The sequence below is a fragment of the Dendrobates tinctorius genome, unplaced genomic scaffold (assembly GCF_039654945.1).
Source record: "Dendrobates tinctorius isolate UK_male_01 unplaced genomic scaffold, ASM3965494v1 ptg000064l, whole genome shotgun sequence".
Classification (NCBI taxonomy): Eukaryota; Metazoa; Chordata; class Amphibia; order Anura; family Dendrobatidae; genus Dendrobates; species Dendrobates tinctorius.
In genome coordinates this window covers 46,070,148-46,094,619 of record NW_027361732.1, presented here as the reverse complement: position 1 = coordinate 46,094,619, position 24,472 = coordinate 46,070,148, and the positions used below count along the sequence as shown (strand labels likewise).

Sequence of the window (24,472 nt, the reverse complement as noted above, 5' to 3'; positions counted from 1 at the left end):
TAGATGCCATTCCCACTTTTGTAAAGTGGCAATAACAACTTTCTGGTTTCCCAAACTCCCATCAGACAGCACCACTTTTCTGACCCACTGGCCCCCATGTTTGGCTCCGTGGTGCCTCCATAGGCTTTATACTCCCTCGACTGCATCGATGAGAAAATTCTTCTGTGAAATGATGGAGCATGTACGCGACACTCCTGAATCAGAGGAACAAGCCTTCGAGTCTTTAGGCTAAATTGAGACAAACCTATAAAAAATCATCCAATTTTCATCCAGAATAAAAATGGATGCTTATTTCATCGGTATTGTAATCTGTATGCTTTCTATATGTCCGGTTTTTTTTGTTCCCTCTGTATGACTACCATTTTTATAAATTAATAGTAATTTAATAAATTAGTTTCCTATATTAATAAAAACTGTGTTATTAAAGGGAAACTTACAGGTCTGATAATGCGATTTAACCTGCAGATATCGAGTTAATATGCAAGTTAAATAGAATCTGTCAGCAGGTTTTTGATATGTGTTCCGAGAGCAGCATAATGTAGGAGCTGAAACCCTGATTCCAGCAATGTACCACTTAGTTTACTGTGTGCAGCAGTTATAACAGAATCAGTTTTCTCTGCTGCAGACTTAGCAGAGCTCAGAATGCTGAGCCCTGTATAACCCCACCCACACAACAGTGTCAGCTTTCTCTGTACAATGTATATTGACAGCTACTAATAAGTGGTGGGGATGTGGTTGGAGCGGCAAGCACTGGGTAGCTAGTCAGAGATAATCTGTTGGTTTAAACACTGAATTTATTGAAACAGAAACACCCAGCCCAGTAAGTGACACATATCTGGAATCAGGATCTCAGTTTCTACACCATGCTGTCTCAGATTAAATGTCAAGAACCTGCTACAGTTTCCCATTAGTAGCGTTATGAAGGTGTCCGGCCATGCAGGCATGTGAGCGTGGCGTCAGTCAACAGCAGCTATAAGCGTGCCCTGGCACTGATTGACAGCCGGATCTGCAGTGCATCAATGCAGAGCCAACTGTCAGTCAGCGCTGAGATGGCTTACATGCGTCACACTGTGCTGTGAGTGTTGACTGGAGCCATGGTAGCCCACCTGCATGACTGAAAACTGACTGGTCCTAGGAGGAATACAATTAATTTTCCCTTAGGTGCTGTACTTTCAGCACTGCGGCCGGGCGCCTTCATAATGCTACTAGCATGCACATTAGCCCCATATCTGCAGGATAATAGCATTGTCAGACCTGTAGGTTCGCTACAACACTGATGATCGCCACTCTACTCCTTAATGGTTCATGTGGAGGGAATCAAGAATTCCCAACACTCGCGTACAGTAGGTTCCACATAATGTTCTATTAATTTCAGCAGAAGACTTAATACAATATTTAGGTGGGGCCTGTTTCAGCCCATCCGTTCATAAAAGCTTGGTGAGCTGAAACGTGTCATAACTAGTGATGAGCGATTGTGCTTGGGTGTTATCTGAGTTTACCATGCGCACGTCAGCGCACCCATAGACTATAATGGGTGTTTGGGTGAAAAAAAACGCATAGCGTGCGCATGCTTTCTTTTGGGACAAGTCGGACGCACAAAAAATGCAACAGGATGCATTTTGTGCGCCCGAGCGCACACTACAAAAAAACGCATGCGCGTACAAACACGTGTGTATGCGCACCCATGTTAAAGTATAGGAAAAAAAACCGCATTCGTTTTTATGCGCAAAAAAACGCAAGTGTGAAACCAGCCTAACAGCCGTGAATTATGCATCCGCAGGGACCATATTATTCGGTCATTCCGAAGACACTCTGATAACACCCGAACATGCGCGCTCATCACTTGTCATAACTGAATATTGTATGGAGTCTTATGCTGAAATTAATAATGGCAATGTATCTGTAAAAATAGGATGCAATACAGATGATCTCTATGAGATTTGATAGACTTGATTAGTCTCATCCCAAATACAGTCTAGACTAGTCCACGCTGCAGTTTTCCACCCCAAAGACATCATTTTAAAAAATTGTCATCTGAGCTGTTCAATTAAACAGCAGAGATTAATGTGCCGTCTGTGTGAGGTCAGTTTTTTTCGCGGGCCTCACTTGGACCAAAAATAAAGTCATTTGAACGTATCCTTAGATTTCATTGTGATGCAGTATGTGCCCATAGATTTGTATGGTCGTCTATGTATTACGGATTTGTGCATTGCTGATATACAGTGGTGTCATGTGAATTAGGACTGAAGTATTGACCCAGTCAGTTCAGGACCAAGCAGATGTGACCGGTGTACGATCAGTGTGTCATTTGGTACAATTCACACCTGAATCGTCTGTGGGATATACAGTATTTGTGTGAACATACCCTTTGATGTCTGTACAGATTATAGTTTTTGCCACTGTATTAAAATTTGTACAGGTTCAGATGTAATGCAGCAGTGTCAAAAACGATTGCGGCTTCAGGGCTTGTGTGCGTCACTAATGCTTCTGGTAATTTCCTGAGAAAAATGCCCTGTTGCTTCCATATTTCTTTGTGGTGACACAAATTAGATAGTTGACATATATATGTGTGTATATATACACTCACTGGCCACTTTATTAGGTACACCTGTCCAACTGTGTGTTAAGACTTAATTTCTAATCAGCCAATCACATGGCGGCAACTCAGTGCATTTAGGCATGTAGACATGGTCAAGACAATCTCCTGCAGTTCAAACCGAGCATCAGTATGGGGAAGAAAGGTGATTTGAGTGCCTTTGAACGTGGCATGATTGTTGGTGCCAGAAGGGCTGGTCTGAGAATTTCAGAAACTGCTGATCTACTGGGATTTTCACGCACAACCATCTCTAGGGTTTACAGAGAATGGTCCGAAAAAGAAAAAAAATCCAGTGAGCGGCAGTTCTGTGGCCGGAAATGCCATGTTGATGCCAGAGGTCAGAGGAGAATGGGCAGACTGGTTCGAGCTGATAGAAAGGCAACAGTGACTCAAATTGCCACCCGTTACAACCAAGGTAGGCAGAAGAGCATCTCTGAACGCACAGTGCGTCGAACTTTGAGGCAGATGGGCTACAGCAGCAGAAGACCACACTGGGTACCACTCCTCTCAGCTAAGAGCAGGAAACTGAGGCTAAAATTTGCACAAGCTCATCGAAATTGGACAGTAGAAGATTGGAAAAACGTTGCCTGGTCTGATGAGTCTCGATTTCTGCTGCGACATTCGGATGGTAGGGTCAGAATTTGGCGTAAACAACATGAAAGCATGGATCCATCCTGCCTTGTATCAACGGTTCAGGCTGGTGGTGGTGGTGTCATGGTGTGGGGAATTTTTTCTGGGCACTCTTTGGGCCCCTTGGTACCAATTGAGCATCGTTGCAACGCCACAGCCTACCTGAGTATTGTTGCTGACCATGTCCATCCCTTTATGACCACAATGTACCCAACATCTGATGGCTACTTTCAGCAGGATAATGCGCCATGTCATAAAGCTCGAATCATCTCAGATTGGTTTCTTGAACATGACAATGAGTTTACTGTACTCAAATGGCCTCCTCAGTCACCAGATCTCAATCCAATAGAGCATCTTTGGGATGTGGTGGAACGGGAGATTCGCATCAGGGATGTGCAGCCGACAAATCTGCGCCAACTGTGTGATGCCATCATGTCAATATGGTCCAAAATCTCTGAGGAATGCTTCCAGCACCTTGTTGAATCTCTGCCACGAAGAATTGAGGCAGTTCTGAAGGCAAAAGGGGGTCCAACCCCTTACTAGCATGGTGTACCTAATAAAGTGGCCAGTGAGTGTATATGTGTATGTAATGTGTGTGTGTGTGTGTGTATATATATATATATATATATATATATATATATATATATATATATATATATATATATATATATAGTAAATAGAAATTGTAATTGAAATCTATGTCACTATTAGTGTAAATGGAAAAAGTTCCATTCTGATAAAAAAAAATCGCTTAGTTTCTAATGGGAGTGGTGGTCATACATGCTTACTACTTTCGGGCCCTAGTTCTCAAGATCAGTAGGGCTCTCAGCAGCTGGACTCCCAAAATAAATTCTTTTAATCTGTGAATATCTGATAAAAGTTTTTATGGGATAAACCCTTTAAAAAGTCCTACAAAAGAAAGCAAGCCATAAAAGGAGCATACATGACATGCATATGTCTTCAGCCCCTGGCACATATGTCCAGTGCTGCATCGTCGATTGCATCTGGCGTTTCAACTGATGGATGACACAAGACCTATTGCACCAACCCCATTTAACGCTAATATGAAATAAGACACTGGACCACTGCTGTGGTATCAAAAATTGGCTGAGGTGCCTTTATTAAGAGATTACCTGAAAATATTAGTATGAGTTTAATTTAATAAATCCATAAATAGGATAAATAATCATTAATTAATCAATTTAATAAAATGCCAGAACCAATCCACCCAGATTACTGGGCGATTTTACCTGTGGCCAATAACAAACCAGAAACTCGTCCACCTTAGCGACTTATTCTCAGTAATAAAGGACCTCGACAGTATAAAATAACAAAATCCATAAAAAATCAGGGAGGGCGGGCGGAAACTTAAAGAATTTTTTCTTTGTTCTTGCTCTGCAGTCCTGAGAGGAATGTAGGTCTATTTATAGCTTACATTTGGCGCCCTTTCTCTGGCCCAATCATATTAGACCTGCTCTGAGGAGAGAAAAGAACCAATCAAACACAAACTCATTTAAGGCCTGTTTCACACATCAGTTTTTGTCCATCAGTTTTTGTCCATCAGTCAAAATCCGGCGTTTTGCAAAAAAAACGGATCCGCCATTTTTTTTTTGGCGGATCCGTTTTTTTCCCATTGAGTTGCATTACCGGCGGATCTTGACGGATGGTCATCCGTTGGATCCATTTTTTTGCGGATCCGCCAAAATTTTGACGTCCGCCGACATGCCCGAACGGAGCATGTAACGTTTTTTCGAGCGGCAGGATCCGCACTTCTCACTGCGCATGGCTGAAAGACTTCACTGAGCTGGAAATTTAACCCTAAACTCTGTTCTGGCGGCTGGAAAAATTATCTCTCTCTCTCTCGGCAGCGGTTCCTTTCAAATTCTTCCTTTCACGGATCCGGTGGTCAGTTCAGGAACGGATCCGCTATCCGTCATTTTAGCGGATTTTGACTGAACACAAAAACTGATGTGTGAAACAGGCTTAAGCTGTTGGTAAGCCCCCAGTCAGATTAACCCCTGATAAACTGAACTAAAATTAATACAATGCCAGGTCTGTGACATCAGGCAACCACAAGCTTATGCAGCTGTGCGGTTTTCCATTATTTGCAATAGTATGGTTCCCTCCTGTGTAGCAAGTCCGCAGTCGCAGCAGACAGGTATAGGTGGCGGTCCGGTGGTCTGATCACAAGGCTTCATGTAGCATTCCGATCTAGCATCACACCAGCGCCTGGGAGTAGTATGTGGGAAGAAGCCTGATGACAACGGATGCATTTTTGTATAGGTGACACAGCCTAGCAGAGCAGGATTAGTACATTCTGAATGACAAATTGATGCCGGTTACTTCTGTACTTGGGTGACGTTGTAGTTATGATTTATTTTACTGAGTCACACAGACATTTAAAGAATCCTTTTCTAACTCGAGTATTGATGTAACACCATCTAGTCAGAGATTTTTCAAGTAAACATTGTAAATCATACTTTAATACCCAGAAAACTCATTGAGTTAGAATTGCAGTATTGTCTTGCAGTGGAAGTTTACATTGTCCCCAGCAGATATTCCAAACCCACCTCTGGTGTATTCTCTTTTTAAACCAAGCTGGAAAGGTGTCCTTAAAAAGGACCTTTCACTGGATTTTTTTTTTTTCATTGAACCCCTTCCCGACCCATGCTATGACTAAGTGCACAGTAATTGCATGATTGTTCCTACTGTTTCTCACGGCAGGGAACATGGCGACTTCATCTTGAGGTGTGACGACGCCACAGTATAACTACGGTCGCTGTGATTGACTTTTCAATTCTGAGCAGCCAATCAGTGTTTCTCAGTGTTTCAGGCAATTGGATTGCCTGAAACACTGATGTCCAGCCTATGATTGGTTCTGTAAGAGACCCGATCATAGGCTGGAGATTTAGCAATGCCGGTGTCATCAAGGCCAGCTCTGATTGGTGCGATCAATGTCATCAATCAGAGTGCACAAGACTCTGTGTGACCTGGCAGTGACCGCCCTGAATCATCCATGCCTCCTACAGCTGATCAGCGCTGATCGCTCCAGATGTTGGGGTTTCTTTTTATTTTTGTGAAAAGAGAATAAAAAATTAATTTGCATTGGGGAAAGTAAAATTTACTGTAGCAATCATCTACTACAGTACTTTTTACAGACTTGAGTTAGTTTTGGCGTGGAAAAAAAAATCATCTGTGTGTCCTACAGTTGTCCAGCACTGTGTGCTTACGCACATCAGTTAACGGCCTCCGGTTGTTGCTTTTTTTTTAGTTAAAGAATTTTAAAAATTTAGATTGCAGACAGTGAAAGTATACTGTAGTAAATGTCGACTACTACAGTATTTTTTACTAAATTTAGTTAGGGTTAGTGTCAGCTTCGTAAGCAAATTGCATCAGTGCGTGCTTCCTACAGCCTTTGAGCGCTGATCGCTGACACACATCAGTAAACTACCTCCGGTTGCTTTTTATGAAAATAAAAGATTTGGGGTTAAAAGATCATTTTGTGGAAGAAAATGAGATTTTTTTTTTTTGTTTTCATGACTATGTTATAACGTTCTGTGAAGCACCTTAAAAATGCTCACCACACATCTAGATAAGTTCTAGGGGGGATCTAGTTTCCAAAGTAGGTTCACTTATTCGGGGGTTTCCACTTTTTTAAGCACATCAGGGACTCTCCAAATGTGACATGGCCTAATGATTCCAGCAAATTTTGCATTAAAAAATTCAAATGGCGCCCATTCCCTTCCGGGCCCTGCCATGCGCACAAACAGTAGTTTTCCCCCACATATGGGGTATCGGTATGCTCAGGAAAATATGGACAAGAAATTTTGGGGTCCATTTTTTCCTATTACCCTTGTGAAATTAAAAAAAATTGGGTCTAAAGTAAAATTTTAGTGAAATAAAGTTAAATGTTCATTTTTTCCTTCCACATTGCTTCAGTTGCTGTGAAGCACCTGAAGAGTTAATAAACTTCTTGAATGTTGTTTTGAGCACCTTGAGGGGTGCAGTTTTTAGAATGGTGTCCCATTTTTGTATTTTCTGTTATATAGACCCCTCAAAGTGATTTCAAATGTGATGTGGACCCTAAAAAATGGTTTTGTAAATTTTGTTGTAAAAATTAGAAATTGCTGGTCAACTTTTAACCAATATAACAAAAAAAAATGTTTCAAAAATTGTGCTGATGTAAAGTAGATAAATGGGTAATGTTTATTAGCTATTTTGTGTGCCATAACTATCTGATTTAAGAGCATAAGAATTCAAAGTTTGAAAATTGTGAAATTCTCATAGAATCATAGAATGTTAGAGTTGGAAGGACCTCAAGGGTTATTGTGTCCAACTTCCATTGAAGGAGAACTCACCACCTCTCATTGCAGCCTGTTCCACTCATTGATCATCCTCACTGTCAAAAAGCTTTTTTGTAATATGTAATCCGTATCTTCTCCCTTTCAGTTTCATTCCAATGCTTCTCATGTTCCATGTGCAAATGAGAATAATGATGATCCCTCTACACTGTGACATCCTTCAGATATTTGTAGACGGCAATTAAGTCTACTTCTAGCCTTCTTTTTTGCAAGCTAAACTTTGCAGTCTGCGGGTTTAAGGTTAAACTGATTACCCCCTCTAAGTGGTGCTAATCCACTGATTCTGAAACAGATTTTCTTTTGTGCCCCTCCATTTCAAAGTTGTAACTCTTTCCCTGATAAAAAGGGTGCAATTTTTCCAAATTTTTCCTTCAATTAACTGGGGGTATGGCATTTACTTTTCTCCTCTGTTACTAGCAAGTCAAAACACAGTCATGCCATTGGCCCCACAGAGTTCTGTGGTGTGCCTCCAGTTGGTTGAAGGAAAACTCTGTATCTTGATTACCGGATGGCATAACTTTGGAACAGAGGGGCACAGAAGAAAAATAAAAAAACATTCCAGAATCAGTGAAGTAACTCCTATTTGAAGAGGTACTCTGTATTAATTACAAAATCCAATGAAAGGTCCTCTTTAACTCACAATGACCTCTATAAGAAATTGCATCGATTCAAATGCATTAGAATTTGAATATAATTTCTTTTGTGTTACAACTATCCAGTTAATGTCATAGACAGCACAGTGGCTCAGTGGTTATATGTTTTCCTTGTGTATGTGTTGGTTTCCTCTAGGTTCTCCGGTTTCCTCCCACTCACCAAAACTCAAGTGCTCTTGAATGTGTTGAAGCTATAAAATAAAGATTATAAAGTGTGTGTGTGTGTGTGTGTGTGTGTGTGTGTGTGAGTAGATAATTTTATTAGGATCTACACATGTGAATTAGATGGTTTCTGATAGCTGACCCCTTTGATGTGGTTGTCAGTAGTGACCACGGCATCTTAAGTTAATAGAGGAGAGGGAAGCTATCCCGTACTCCCCTCTCCCCCAGTTTGCATAAGTACCTCACTATTAGGCTATTCGGTGACCTACAGTGCTCATAAAAAATAGAACAATATATTTTTTTAAATAAATCACCATAAAGAGATACAGTGCCTACAAGTAGTATTCAACCCCCTGCAGATTTAGCAGGTTTGATAAGATGCAAATAAGTTAGAGCCTTCAAACTTCAAACAAGAGCAGGATTTATTAACAGATGCATAAATCTTAAAAAACAAAAAATTATGTGGCTCGGTTAAATTTTAATACATTTTAAACATAAAAGTGTGGGTCAATTATTATTCAACCCCTAGGTTTAATATTTTGTGGAATAACCCTTGTTTGCAATTACAGCTAATAATCGTCTTTTATAAGACCTGATTAGGCCGGCACAGGTCTCTGGAGATATCTTGGCCCACTCCTCCATGCAGATCTTCTCCAAGTTATCTAGGTTCTTTGGGTGTCTCATGTGGACTTTAATCTTGAGCTCCTTCCACAAGTTTTCAATTGGGTTAAGGTCAGGAGACTGACTAGGCCACTGCAACACCTTGATTTTTTCCCTCTCGAACCAGGCCTTGGTTTTCTTGGCTGTGTGCTTTGGGTCGTTGTCCTGTTGGAAGATGAAATGACGACCCATCTTAAGATTCTTGATGGAGGAGCGGAGGTTCTTGGCCAAAATCTCCAGGTAGGCATTGCTATCCATCTTCCCATGGATGCGGACCAGATGGCCAGGCCCCTTGGCTGAGAAACAGCCCCACAGCATGATGCTGCCACCACCATGCTTGACTGTAGGGATGGTATTCTTGGGGTCGTATGCAGTGCCATCCAGTCTCCAAACGTCACGTGTGTGGTTGGCACCAAAGATCTCGATCTTGGTCTCATCAGACCAGAGAACCTTGAACCAGTCTGTCTCAGAGTCCTCCAAGTGATCATGAGCAAACTGTAGACGAGCCTTGACATGACGCTTTGAAAGTAAAGGTACCTTACAGGCTCGTCTGGAACGGAGACCATTGCGGTGGAGTACGTTACTTATGGTATTGACTGAAACCAATGTCCCCACTGCCATGAGATCTTCCCGGAGCTCCTTCCTTGTTGTCCTTGGGTTAGCCTTGACTCTTCGGACAAGCCTGGCCTCGGCACGGGAGGAAACTTTCAAAGGCTGTCCAGGCCGTGGAAGGCTAACAGTAGTTCCATAAGCCTTCCACTTCCGGATGATGCTCCCAACAGTGGAGACAGGTAGGCCCAACTTCTTGGAAAGGGTTTTGTACCCCTTGCCAGCCTTGTGACCCTCCACAATCTTGTCTCTGATGGCCTTGGAATGCTCCTTTGTCTTTCCCATGTTGACCATGTATGAGTGCTGTTCACAAGTTTGGGGAGGGTCTTAAATAGTCAGAAAAGGCTGGAAAAAGAGATAATTAATCCAAACATGTGAAGCTCATTGTTCTTTGTGCCTGAAATACTTCCTAATACTTTAGGGGAACCAAACAGAATTCTGGTGGTTTGAGGGGTTGAATAATAAATGACCCTCTGAATAAACTTTTCACAATTTAAAAAAAAATTAAACAAAGAAATAACATTCTTTTTTGCTGCAGTGCATTTCACACTTCCAGGCTGATCTACAGTCCAAATGTCACAATGCCAAGTTAATTCCGAATGTGTAAACCTGCTAAATCTGCAGGGGGTTGAATACTACTTGTAGGCACTGTATATATTTCATATTGTCACAATTATAATGTAGCAAACCTAGTTTTCCTGGACTTTTTATCTTGCCTGCTTAACCATTTACGTAAGAGATGCTTAAAAAATTGTTGAACCGATGGATGCGAAGAGAGCTGGTTAGACATGCAGTTGTGCAACACGTATGCCGTTTAAACACATATTACCCTGCCAAACATAAGTCATAAGAGTGCATTTTGTCTTGGGATGTATGTGGCCATTGATACTTTTTAACTATCTAAGCATATACTTGGGATATAGTTCATAAATTTGGTTTTAATAAAGCCAAACCCTCTGCTTTACAAGACTCTCATGGCAGTTTATATCTAATTATGATACCACCTTCAGGGTCATTTATAATAAAAGAGTGGCTCTCTTTTTCTGTTTCCTTTATATTTTATTGATGATTTCAACATCGGACACATAAAAAGCTCTTTTGGTTTACAAATTCTTTATTTTTCTCTTTTACAACAGATATCTTTGAGCAAAGAATGTTAATGCTGGACGGGATGCCGGCAGCAAGAGTCAAAACCGAACTATTGGAATCTGAGCAAGTGGTAAGTAGGCTTTACTACATGAGCTGCCTTCATTGCATTCATTCAGTAACAGGAAAAAAAAATCCATTTCTTGAAGAGATCAATTACGGTAGTTGTCAATGTATGTTTATTAATGTTTATTACTGTTGGAGTCTGTTTCTTATGGGTAAGATCAAATTCATGTGTTTTTTTCTTATTCTGGATCTCTATTTTCATCTGCTTTTGGTCCTTTTTTTGTCCATTTTTTCGTCCATTTTTTCCATCCATTTTTCTCATTTGTGAAAAAACTGATGGAGATTTCCAAGCTTTTGTCAGCATTAGTCTATGTAAAACTGAGCACATGGGTGAAACACTTATGGCATCAATGTGCTTTCCATTTTTTTGCAGACACCTTACCTTGAATGAACATGTTTAGATTGAAAATAAGACCTAACTCAGAGATGCTATCAGTCTGCAAAAAAGTGTAAGGGACAACTGGGTAATATCCATTGATGGAGGCTATGCCAACAAGCCCTATGGCCAAGATATTTAGATGCAGACTGAGTGCAGTATGTGAAGGCTTTTTTTTCCCAAAAGAAGGAAACTTCAACTACAGATTTAAAGTATTGTAGCACTATTTAATCTGATTGACATTTTTAATTATTATTTATTATTATAGTGCTATTTATTCCCTGGCTCTTTACATGTGAAAAGTGGTATACATAATAAAAAACAAGAACAATAACCATAAACAATACAAGTCACCGACTGGTGCAAGAGGAGAGAGGACCATGCCCTTGAGGGCTCGCAGTCTACAAGGGATGGGTGAGGATACAGTAGGTGAGGGTAGAGCTGGTCGTGCAGCAGTGTGGTGGAACGATGGTTACTGAAGGTTGTAGGCTTGTCGGAAGAGGTAGGTTGTTGTGGTAGAGAGCTACAGAGTAAGGAGGATGCACGGGAGAAATCTTGTATGTGATTGTGGGAAGAGGAGGAAGTAGTTTTGAGTTGTAGTCTGAAGGAAGTGGAAAGAGCTTGGATATATTGTTTGAAGGAGAGATTAGAGTCCAAGGTTACCGCGAGGCAGTGAGTTTTTGAGACTGGGGAGAGTGAGCAGTCATTTACTTTAATGGATAGGTGTGTTGAGGGGGGGGAGTTGAGTGAGATGGGGGAAAGATGATGAATTTTGTTTTATCCATGTTAAGTTTTAGAAATTGATTGAAATAGCAGACAGACATTGTGGGATTCTGGTTAGCAAGGGGGTGATATTGGGTCCAGAGAGGTAGATATGTGTGTCATAAGCATCGAGATGATACTGAAAGCCGAAGGACTCTATGAGCTGTCCCAGGCTGAAAATGTAGGTGGAGAAGAGCAAGTGTCTTAGAACTGAACTTTGAGGGACACCGACAGATAGGGGGCGAGAAGAAGAGGTGGTGTGTGAGTGGGAGATGCTGAATGTCCTGTCCGTTAGGTATGAAGAGATCTAAGATAGAGCCAAGTCTGTGATGCTAAGAGATGTGAGAATTTGTAGTAAGAGGGAATGGTCGACTGTGTGAAAAGCAGATGACAGGTCCTGGAGGAAAAGGACAGAGTAGTGTTGCTTGGATTTGGCGGTTAGTAGGTCATTGGATACTTTAGTCAGGGAAGTTTCAGAGGAATGATGTGGTTGGAAGCCAGATTGTAAGTGGTCAAAGAGGGAGCAGGAAGAGAGGTGGGAGGCCAGTTCAAGATGGACATGTTGTTCCAGTCATTTTGAGGCATAGGGAGGAAGTGGTATGGTGCAACAGCTAGACAAAGAGGGATGAGGTGGGATGGGATCGGGTCGAGTGCACAGGTGGTGGTGAGATGTGATCTTCAGAGTAGAGAAGCAATTTGATCTTCTGTAATAGAGAAGCTGGTTTTGGAGGAGAAGGGCTGAGTAGTTGTGAGGAGGAGCAGTGGGGACTGTAGGCCAAAGCTTTCTCTGATGTTATCGTTCTTCTGCTTGAAGAATGAGGCAATGTCTTCAGGTGAGAAGAGAGGAGAGGGAGGAGGTTGCTGAGGGACGGAGGAGAGAATTGAAAGTGTTGCATAGCTGTTTAGAGTTGTAAGACAGGGAGGATATGAGAGATGAGAGGTAGGTTTGTTTTGCTCCAGTGAGTGTGGACTTAAAAGTGGTAAAGGACTGTTTGAATGTGATGAAGTGCTCATTGGAGTGGGATCTTTTCAACCTCTGCTCAGCAACCCTGGATGCCCGCCTCAGTTCTTTAGTAACTCTGGTATGCCAGGGTTGCCTGTTGATTGTGAGAGCTTTGGTATGTGTGAGGGGGAGACCGGTTCGAGAACTACAGCTGTTGTGGTGTTATATATAGTGATGGCAGCATCTGCATCGTGTAACCAACCTATGTCTGCAAGAGGGAGAAGGGACTCAGAAAGTGAGTGTAAATCAAGATGTTTGAGATTTCTGCAAGAGTGTGCAAGTTTGTGGAGTGGGGATTTTGCACCAGGAGAGGAGAGGGAAGAGAATGTGAGTAGGTTGTTGTCAGACAGAGGGAGAGGTTAAATAGGGAACAGAGGTGGGTGAAGATGAGGTCCAGTGTGTGGTCGTCTTTGTGAGTGGCTGCAGAAGACCATTGAAGGCCGAATGAAGAAGTGAGAGATAGAAGCTTAGAGACAGAGACAGCAGAGTGGCATGTGTAAATGGGGATGTTGAAGTCACCGATGATAGTGGGGATGTCAGTGAAAAGGAAATGAAGTAGCCAGGTGGTGAAATGGTCAGAAAAGGTAGTGGCTAGCCCTGGGGGCGGTAAATAACAGCCAGTTTAAGGGTGGGGAGTAGATGCACACAGAGTGCACCTCAAAAGAGGGTAGAGTAACAAAGGGTGGTAGTGGATTTGGGGTAAATTATCACATTGTTTCACAATAAAAGCTCTTATGGATGTCCATAGACATTTAAAATAATGACACCTGTCTGCAATTTGTCTGAGGTCTCGTGAACACGACCTTATTTTCGATCTGAGTGCTATCAGACCAAAAATATGGACCAATGCTATTCAATGGTGCAGTTCAGATGAAGGATTTTTTTCACTGACTGAATCTGCATGTTAAAAAAATTACGAAACAATCACTGACCTCAGGGAGACCAGTCAAAGAAAACACTGTGGCAGCCGGAAAAGGCACTCAATCACAGTGAAATCCTAGGTGCAATGCTCCCTGGGAAATACAAATATGCAAATAAAGTCCGTGGAGCCTCATTTAAGAGTCTCAATCACGGGACTAGCCAGATCTTCCTCCAGGGAAGGACCCAGCCAAGGGGTGGCTCCTTTCGGAAACCACTATTACCACCATATTACGTGGCCCTTTAAGTCAATATCCAGCTCTTTACGAGTTTACAGATATGACAAGGGAAATACCAAGGCCAGGTATCCATCCACAGACAGCTGTTTCGGGGTGTTGCCCCTCATCAGTGTGGAGTAGGATTCTGGCTAGGTGGGAGCAATGCCTAGTAGACCAACATCACGAAACAATCACTGACCTCAGGGAGACCAGTCAAACAAAACACTGCGGCGGCATGCACGATTTTCCTTTGTAAATCGGGTGAGATTCACCCATTCAAGTCTATAGGTATGAGAAAAAAATGGAATGCCACATGGAGCCACAGTATAACATTTTTATTGATACATTGCAATCCTGTAACATAGTGTAATGTAGCGCTTGTTATTCGTGTTGGGAACACTCGCTAGGCAGCCGATTAACCAGGTTCGGCACGGGTTTCTCAACATAAATCAGTCCATGTGGTTTATTGGCCAGCATAAACCATAAACAGGAACAGGCTTTACATATCAAACAGCATAGCGTTCATGACAGAGCTCCGCTCTGTTAACCCTTTGGTCACACAGGCTGTGTTATGTCCGGTACGCAGGCTCTCGCCTAAACACATCTCACCCTGTCCGGGCTACCTTCTTAGCTGCTTCATACTGCAGACGTCTGTTCCCTCCAGGGAACTGTCAGACACACGTAGACATTATACACAGTAGATTTGATTTCCAGTACCATCTCTGCTGATGACACCCAATTATACGCTTCTTCTCCTGACATCACGCCAGCCTTTCTAGAAAACACCGGCGATTGTCTAAACGCTGTGTCTAATATCATGTCCTCACTATATCTGAAACTGAACCTGTCAAAGACTGAACTCCTGGTGTTTCCTCACTCTAATAATGTACCTATACCCGACATTGCCATTTCTGTGTGTGGTTCCACTATTACTCCCCAGCAACAGGCCCGCTGTCTTGGGGTCATACTTGATTCCGAGCTTTCCTTTGCCCCTCACATTCGATCACTGGCTCGTTCTTATCATCTGCACCTCAAAAACATTTCTAGAATTCGACCTTTTCTTACTTTTGACTCTGCAAAAACTCTTACTGTTTCTCTTATTCATTCTCGTCTCGACTATTGTAACGCTCTTCTAATCGGTCTCCCTCTTATCAAACTCTCCCCTCTCCAATATGTCTTGAATGCTGCAGCCAGGATCATATTCCTCACCAATCGTTACACCGATGCCTCTACCTTGTGCCAGTCATTACACTGGCTACCCATCCACTCCAGAATTCAGTATAAACTTACTACCCTCACCCACAAAGCCCTCCATAGCTCAGCACCACCCTACATCTCCTCCCTTGTTTCAGTATACCACCCTACCCGCGCCCTCCGTTCTGCTGATTAGCTGAGGTTAGCATCCTCAATAGTCAGAACCTCCCACTCCCGTCTCCAAGAATTTACACGTGCTGCGCCAATTCTTTGGAATGCACTTCCCAGGTCAATACGATTAGTCCCCAATCCCCACAATTTTAAGCGTGCCCTGAAAACGCATTTATTCAGACTGGCCTATCGCCTCAACACATTAACCTAATCTATCCCTGTGTGGCACAGCCAAAAGTTTTACCATAACCAGATTCCCCGCATCATGTTCCTACATGCTTTATGTATCCATTAGCCCTCTGTGTTTGTACTGTTACACACTTAACATTATGGCTGGTCCATACAATCAGGGCAACTGTTACCACCCACCTTTCATGTCTACCTCTTTCCTCATAGACTGTAAGCTTGCGAGCAGGGCCCTCTTTCATCTTTGTATTTGTTATAATCTATGTGATTATTGTTATGCTGTAATGTCTATTGTCTGTACAAATCCCCCCTGAAATGTAAAGTGCTGCGGAATATGTCGGCGCTATAGAAATAAAATGTATTATTATTATTATTATACACAGCCTCCACACGTGTTGTTCTGGAAGGCAGCCACATCTCCCAGCAGTCGGCCTGATGAGACCTTCCATACGGACCAACCGGGTCCAGGCATTCACTTATGTGACCTACCCTGGTCACCTTATATGGTCCGTAGCCACGCCCACCGGATCACATAGCTATGACCTCATTGCAGGTCCTACACCCATTCACACATAGGCTTTACTTCAGGTGTTAGAGCCACGCGCCTAGGTGGATTTGTAGGTGGCTGGTTCCACCCGTCTCACCAGCCACCTGAAGGCTCTCCCTGACACATTGTACCAGAAACCTTTGCAGTACCTCTGCTGATCAACACATAATCAAGCCTTCATCCCAAGGCCACCCACCTTGGGATACATAACGGTCACACAGCTCCCCTTAGCGGACACCGTGGACACTACACCACAATAGGAAACGGTAAATGGTCTTGTAAGTGATTAATAGCTGCTGAGTAAATAAACGAATAGCATATGGATGACAAGTGAGAAAAAAATTGTCCCACTTTCCTGCATGCAACTCTGAATGATTTTTAATATGCTCGTGTAACCCTAGCGTTAGGTCGCGTTCACACGTTCGTTCAGTATTTGGTCAGTATTTTACCTCAGTATTTGTCAAAACCAGGAGTGAGTGGAAAATGCAGAAGTGGCGCATGTGTTTCTGTTATACTTTTCCTCTAATTGTTCCACTCCTGATTTTGGCTTACATATAGTGATGTAAAATACTGACCAAATACTGAACTCAGCCTAAAGGGAAGTTATCAACTGAAAATAATCTATTGCTTTAAAAATATAACAACCAAATGCCATAGATGGTGATTTGCCCTATGATTTGACTTACACCATTTGAAATTTACTGATGAAATCTGGCAGAAGAAGGTCTGGTTCATGGCTTTAAAACACAGCCTAAGGAGAAGTTCTTTACCGATTCTATCCTTTGTTGGCTGCATACCGTTCAGCAGGTGCTATGCAGCAAACAGAAACATTTATAGGATCTGACTGTCTCTTGATTGCCGTGTCTCTGCCAGTATAGCAGAGCTGCTGGGTCCTAGCAGATCCAGATCATCCCTGTCAGTGATACCTGGCACATCAGGTGGCTATATTCCTCTGTAACTGGGCCTGCAGTTGCGGAGGGAAAAAAAAGGAAACAATCAAGCAATCAAAGGAAAACATGTTCTCCAGAAATATTTTATAATCACATGGAGGACAAATTACTGTATGTAAAAAATAATGTTAAAAATGTAAAAAACATCTGCAAAAAAATAAATAACTAAAATAAAAAGTCCTCCATACAAAAATATCTACAAAAATACTAAAAGAAAGTTGTTGTTTTTTACAATGTTGTATATTAAATAAATTATATTCCATATTTGGTATCTATTTGACCATAATGACCTGGAGACTTCATTTGACTGGTTATTTAGTGTGAAATGTGTGCAGTAAAAAAATGTGAAGAAATAAAATAAAACACAAAGAACTCTATGTAATGTGTAAATTATACAATTAAGGCTAGTTTCACACTAGCGTTTTGGAGCGCAGCGACGGCCTGCGCACGGCCGCCGCTAAGCCCCGCCCCCTGCCGCGCCTCCGCCGGTAGCTCCGCCTACCGGCGCATGACGCTGCATGCGCCCTGCGTCCCCTATCTCTATCACTGGGGGCGCAGGCCGTGCGCAGTATGCGTTTGGCGGCGCCTGCGCCTTTTTGATGGTGCGCCGGCGCAACCAAACTGCAGCAGGTTGCGTTTGGTGCAGGTCGGCGCACCGTCAAAAAGGCGCATGCGCCGCCAAACGCATACTGCGCACGGCCTGCGCCCCCAATGATAGAGATAGGGGACGCAGGGCGCATGCAGCGTCATGCGCCGGTAGGCGGAGCTACCGGCGGAGGCGCGGCAGGGGGCGGGGCTTAGCGGCGGCCGTGCGCAGGCCGTCGCTGCGCTCCAAAACGCTAGTGTGAAACTAGCCTTATATGTACCTGAAACAGTGATAAAAATTGATAAACATAATTTAATTTGTCCCACATTAAATAAAGCCCCACACTGTCATGTCAATTAAAAAAAAAAAAAAGTATTATGAGTGCTCAAAGAGGAGAGAAGAAACATATTAAGGCCTATCCGGCATGGTTAATAAGGGGTTTTAATCAGGTTGTGTTAAGATTTTTTTTGTCATTTTTCTTTTCTTATTAGAATCTGTATTAAAATGTAAAAATAGAAATTTTGGTATTTTCATACTGACCACTGGGAATTTTTTAGTCTCTAACTTCCTGTTGTTTCAGGAAACAATATATAGATATTAGCCACAATGAATAGACACCGACCCTATCTTTTGTATTGAAGCATCTAATGAGCAGGTGTAAAGGTCATTGTGAAGGGATTGAGGGCGAGGTCAACTGTGACATCGCCAATTGGTAATGCTTGATTCTATGTTATCATCTCTGTATAGAGGGGTTACCTGTCATTGTTATCCTTGCTTTGATGATAAGCAAACTGCTGAGTACTCTTGTGGCCAGTGGAAAATTTGGACTAGTGTGAAAAAGTTTACTAAGGCGGCACGGTGGCTCAGTGGTCCTGGGTTCGAATCCCACCAAGGACAACATCTGCAAGGAGTTTGTATGTTCTCCCCGTGTTTGCGTGGGTTTCCTCCGGGCACTCCGGTTTCCTCCGACATTCTAAAGACATCCTGATAGGGAATTTAGATTATGAGCCCCATCGGGGACAGTGATGATGATGTGTGCAAACTGTAAAGCGCTGCGGAATATGTTAGCGCTATATAAAAAATAAAGATTATTATTACTAATATAGTAATAAAAAAATTCAGCTATTAAAATTACAATAAAACACACTGTTTTCTAGTCTCAACAACCCCCAAACAACCAACAATGTGAAGACGTAGGGGCCGATTCATTAACATTTGTGTTGCACATACCAGTCTTAGTGAAGGGCTTCTTGGAATAATTCACTTAATGAATTTGGCGCAACTTCTCAGTTGTGTGCGCCTCCTTGCGATTCGCAAGAAATATTACTCAAGTCCCTGACTTTTAATATTTCTGGCATATAAAATGCCAGCAATTGATGAATTTGATGGGCAGGTGTTACCATGCTTTGCCCTGCCCCTTTCCCAGCTCCTTCATAACTGGCATGAAAACTGAAAAGTCGCAATTTTTTTGTGGAACTCTGAAAAATCACAACATTTTACATGCGTGTTCTGGAGAAAAACCTTTAAGTCTTTAATAAGTCGCCCTTCCCTCTCATAGACTGTAAATGCCATTTTTGGCAAAGCAAAGTTGTAAAGTAGTGTAAAAAATACAACCCATAGGGCTAAAACTTAAGATGGTGCACTGCCATGTATGGTACAAGTGGTTGGATAATCACAGCTTCAAGTCCCATAAAGGGACTAACAAATACAGTAAAAATGAAAAATATAATTTGTTAATACCATGGGGCAATCTACTTCTGGTAATGATGGTTTTTAATGTTTTTTTTCATCATAAAACTTATCGCACCCAATGACCAAACATTTTGCTTGTTCATTGGGTGATTTCTGGCCCGTTTACAGAGCAGTGTGGAACAAGAACTGATCTGTTGACATGGAGCAGATGAATCGCCGGCAGGAGTTGTCCGTGACCACTTTAAACCAGCGGCAGGTGGTTGCTAACTAGTTGGCACCTACTTGGCTGTTAATATTTTGGCTAATAATAAAAAGAAGAATTTAGTACTGGCTAGTCTCTCTAAGGTTAATGGTTACTAAGATGTATATTGTCAGGTCAGACATACAAATACTTAAGAAGATGGATAACAAGTTTGTATTGCTTTGCCCTCTGAGGAAATTGACTGTATATGCTGGGCATTAATGTGACGCTAGGAAGGCTGGAAATGAGGATCATGCATACATAATCAGGTTATTTTCATCACGGTTGTGTCGCGTAAAGTATTTCATTGTGGTACTTTAAAGAGGCGACTTAACTGTGCCTGAGTTGCTATTTATTACAAGCGGAAATAAGTGTTTTAAGAAGCCATTATTTAAAGCTGACTGCCTTGATGAGTTTCCCTCTCGCCCTATTAGACTAGACATATTAGAAATTTCCAAATAATCACCTCAGTAAAAAAAGGCCCATCTATTTCAATTGTCTGTGCTGTAAATATGTATTTAAGCATGCACAGTAGCTGGTATCCTGATGTACCACTGAGCAAGCTCATTACACAGTACCATCTATTGAATATGATGGGGATGTAGGAAGAAGAGTTATATTCTCTTACACATGATAAGGAACGAATGTACCAGAACATAACCGAATTAGGATTATTGATCGGGTTCTATAGAAAAGATGCTATCTGCATAAGCAGAAATCATGTTTGATGGAATAATAAAATGCAGTAAGATGGTGGTAATTCTGTGGAAGAATTTTATAAAAAAAAATAATTTAAGGGGTATATTGTAAACATGATTTACTATAAGTTTAACTGTGTAGATTCTACCTTAAAGATGACACAATAATGTAATCATTTACTTTAATTCCTTAAAGAGAACCTTTCATGTAGGATATTGTTATTTAGCTGCAGATAAATGGCGTTAGAAAGCGCAGCTCCTGGGAGAAACTTAACTTTATTCCTCCCTGGAGCCACCAACTTTCAGTCGTATAGGTGCTGCTGATGGGTCTACAGTCACAGCACAGCTGTAAACGTGCCCCGGCACTTTGACAGCCGGCTTTGCAATGCATCAGTGCCTGTTTGTCAAAGTACCGAGGTATGCTTATACCCACCGCTCGAGGACTGTAGCATCTCTGGCTGCTCCTCTATGACTGAAAGCCAGCGGTTCCTTTTCTAGATGGAGCTAAATTTTCTAATGCTATTTACCTGCAGATGAACCCTATATCTGCAAGTAAACAACATTATTATTATTTAACTACCCAGCCATTTTTATGTATTTGGGCTTTGAGCTTTCCCTCCCCTTCTTCCAAGAGTCATAACATTTTTAGATTTCGCTCTACATAGTCATATGAGGGCTTGTTTTTTGACATGTTGTAAATTTGATTGACACCATTCACTTTACCCATGAATGTACTGAAAAATGGAAGTGTGGTGAAATAGTGAAATAAAGAAATACAATTTGCTGTTGTTTATTGGTCTTCACTTTGAAATAAAAATTACACGGTGATGTGATTTTCCAATTCAGTGCCGTATCTAATGTTGTGTAATTTTGCGGTACACACAATGTTTTGATCGCTATTTATTGCGATCAAAAGAAATGCTGTTTAACCTATTAATTAATTTTAGATTTTCATTAATTGGACTTTTACTGATGCAGCAGTTTTAATTACGTCTGTTTATTTTTTAATTTGTTTATTTTCAGATGAGGAAAAGGGGGGTGATTTGAATTTTCTGTAATTTTTATTATTATTTAAAAACATATCATTTAATTTGCCTTTTTTTTTCCGTTCCCCTAGGAGACTTGATCTTGCTATTGTTTGATCACTCGTACTACAAATTTCAGTACTTTGTCATATTCATTACCGTATATATTTTTCAATATCAATCTCCTATAAAAATTCAGTAAACAAAAGATTGGATATCACTGTTTTCTCTGCTGCTGGAGGCAGATGATGGCTGTATAACACAGCTGACTTCCTGCCATACATGGAGCCGGCTCCTTTGTGGGCCCCATACATGAAGACCTCATCTATAAAGAAAATAAATGTCACAAGTTATTAAAGGAGTTTTCAGAGGTTTTTCAAAAAATGACTTTACAGTAGAGAATCACTAAGGCCAGTTAATGGCTGCAGTGGTCATGTGAATAATGGACAGAGCGTCCCTTCCATAGGACTGACTTGGGCCATTGAAGCAGTGATGGATTCTGGTATTGCTTATTTTTACACCTCTTTTAAGTACAATATTCAGTGATGAATGATTTCTATTGGTGTAGCCTGACCAGTGCGACCCCAAGTGATTCTGAGAATAAAGAGAATGCAGTGTGGGTATATGAATACAGTCCATTTTAATTCTTTCTGTAGTCTCAGGCTACTAGTGTAAGGGAGGTTCAGGGCCGTAGTCATGGCCGAGCACTCCGGTGTATCTGAGCCCAGGCCTCCTCTCACATGAAAACAGCATTCTTTCACCAGCATACCTGTGTCTTCTCTCACTGCGCCATCAGGGATACCACTGTGGTGCTGAAGCCTTTCTGCAATTGGTTTCGCAAGAATTGAGACACAGACCGGTTCAATTGCAACAAGTGAAGTTTTACTTGAACAACTTGGCAGCACATTCTTGTCAGTAACAACATCAACAGCAAGTTCCAAGCAGTTCTCATTCCGTTCTTTCCCTGTACTCAGTTCCACATCCTCCAGTACATTATAAGGTAATAGCACCTTAGGTGGTACCACAGCGTTCTCCCTGTTCAGACTTCCTGTGCTTGGGGATTCTCTGGCCCGTTTCACCCCAGTCCTGAGAGCATTGGCCCATGCAACTATCTGCCACATGTTGAACAATCTGCGCCCTTTACTTTCCTGGACCGCTTCCTTTCTCCAGCTACGAACTGCTGCAATCCTGCTGCTTGACACCATACTTCTGTCCTAGAGACTACGAATGGCTAAGCTTCTCTTCTAACGTTGCGTGACTACTGTGGTGTCCTGGGCCTAGAGCCCATGTGGACTATTTGGGCACCCGGCCCCTTCTGACTACCTAAAGGAACGTTCCTAGCTTACCACACAGCAGCCTCTCCTATAGTTAACCCTTTTGTATGCTATCTGAAAGCTCTGTACACTATAATGCCCCCATCTAGTGGCCAATACAATAACTACGCTTACCCTATACACTATACATAGCAGCATTACAACAGTATAACATTATACATATATACATTTAGCAAGACACAGTTATACACATAAGTGTAGCAGTGCCATTGTATAGACATGGTAATACACTTAATCATGTAGCAGTACCATTATGTATTAACAAATATACAGACACTGATAATATACGGCATCAGGACAAATGAGAAAGGCAGAGGTATAACGGTAATATAGCATACCCCCTACATTAGCATTGCAAGGAACCATCACTTCTCCATTCAATACACTTTTAAGCCAGCCTCACTAATCTGGGAGAGAAATAGAAATGGATGTACATGTACAGCATTAGGTACATTTCATTCTCCAGATCAGTGAGGGTCACGGCGTTCACACCGCATGATTATAAAGTGATGACATTAACAGGCAGTATGAGAGGTCATCACGTAAAGGGAATCTGTCTCCAAGCTTTTGCTACTCCATAAGAGAAGTCACTTATTGGTCTGATTGCTACAGTTTTGATAACATCACTGTTTGCTGTGGATCTATCAGTTCTGAAGGCTGAGCTCTATATAATCCCGCCCACACCACTGATTGTCAGATTTCTGTGCATAGGCAGAGAGCTACCAATCAGTGGTGGGCGGGGTTATATGAAGTTCATGAATATGGAGGACTACATGGCAGCAGCTTTCCTAGTCCTCTAGTGATGATCTCTTAGGGTCTTTGCCTCAGCACTATGCTTCTCTCAGAATAGGTGGCAAAAACCTAACATCTAATTCCTTTTTAGATGAGATAAGTAAAAACTACCTAAAATGATAAAATGCATTTCTCTATATATACTAGAACTGCATAAACAGCGATAGATTAAATACATTGGCCAATTGCCTAGGAGCGATGGGCTTCTGTTCTAGTAGATTGTCTAACACAGCAGGTTCTGTAGCACATTCTCGGACTTCCAGCCACGTGGTGGGCAGCCTAATTTTCTGCTATTGTGCTGGTTTTGCTGAGGACACCGCACTAATTGTTGCACGTAATATTCTCTTGTCTTTTTCCTTCCTTCCTTGTCCTAAAATCTGCTTACTGCAGTTAAATATTTCAGATAAGGGTTTTAGCAGAAGAGGGAGCCTCGAATCCTATGTACATCGTCTTTCCTGTGTTTAAGCCTATTACTGGCACAAGGAACATTTCAGAATCTAAACTAACAGAGAACAATAGCTTGTACTCAGCAACAAAATCCGTGAACTAGTCACAGATTTGTTCTGTCGTGCCTGATACGCTTTGCATGATTTGTGAACATTATGGTGGTAGATTTATTAATTGCGCTACCTCTTGTATCTTTTCGGAGACGTGCATAGATAGTGCTGAAGATTGCAGGTATAATAAGCTTCCAATTGGTTTTACTGGGAGAACACATCAGTGGCGCACATATAGTGCTTTTCGTTCTGTGTGTCTGCATGCAACAATATGTAATTTAAAATTTTTGTACAACTTTCTTTCCAGAATACAGGCCAAATTTTGTCTATTGGTTTTGTGCTGCTCGAACTGTGTCAAACGCCATGTGGTCAATAAAAAACGCTTTGGCCACGTTGTTG

General features: G+C 41.8%; 1 protein-coding gene across 2 annotated transcripts in view; it reads left to right on the top strand.

Moving 5' to 3' along the window:
* Nucleotides 1-24,472, top strand: part of KLF12 (KLF transcription factor 12) — a 330,400-nt gene that overhangs the window by 195,471 nt on the left and 110,457 nt on the right. For both annotated transcript variants that reach the window (XM_073580385.1, XM_073580384.1), the window contains exon 2: nucleotides 10,808-10,890. In XM_073580385.1, the coding sequence (XP_073436486.1) occupies nucleotides 10,825-10,890 (66 nt within the window). In that variant the 5' untranslated portion in view covers nucleotides 10,808-10,824. The remainder of the gene's footprint in view (nucleotides 1-10,807; nucleotides 10,891-24,472) is intronic.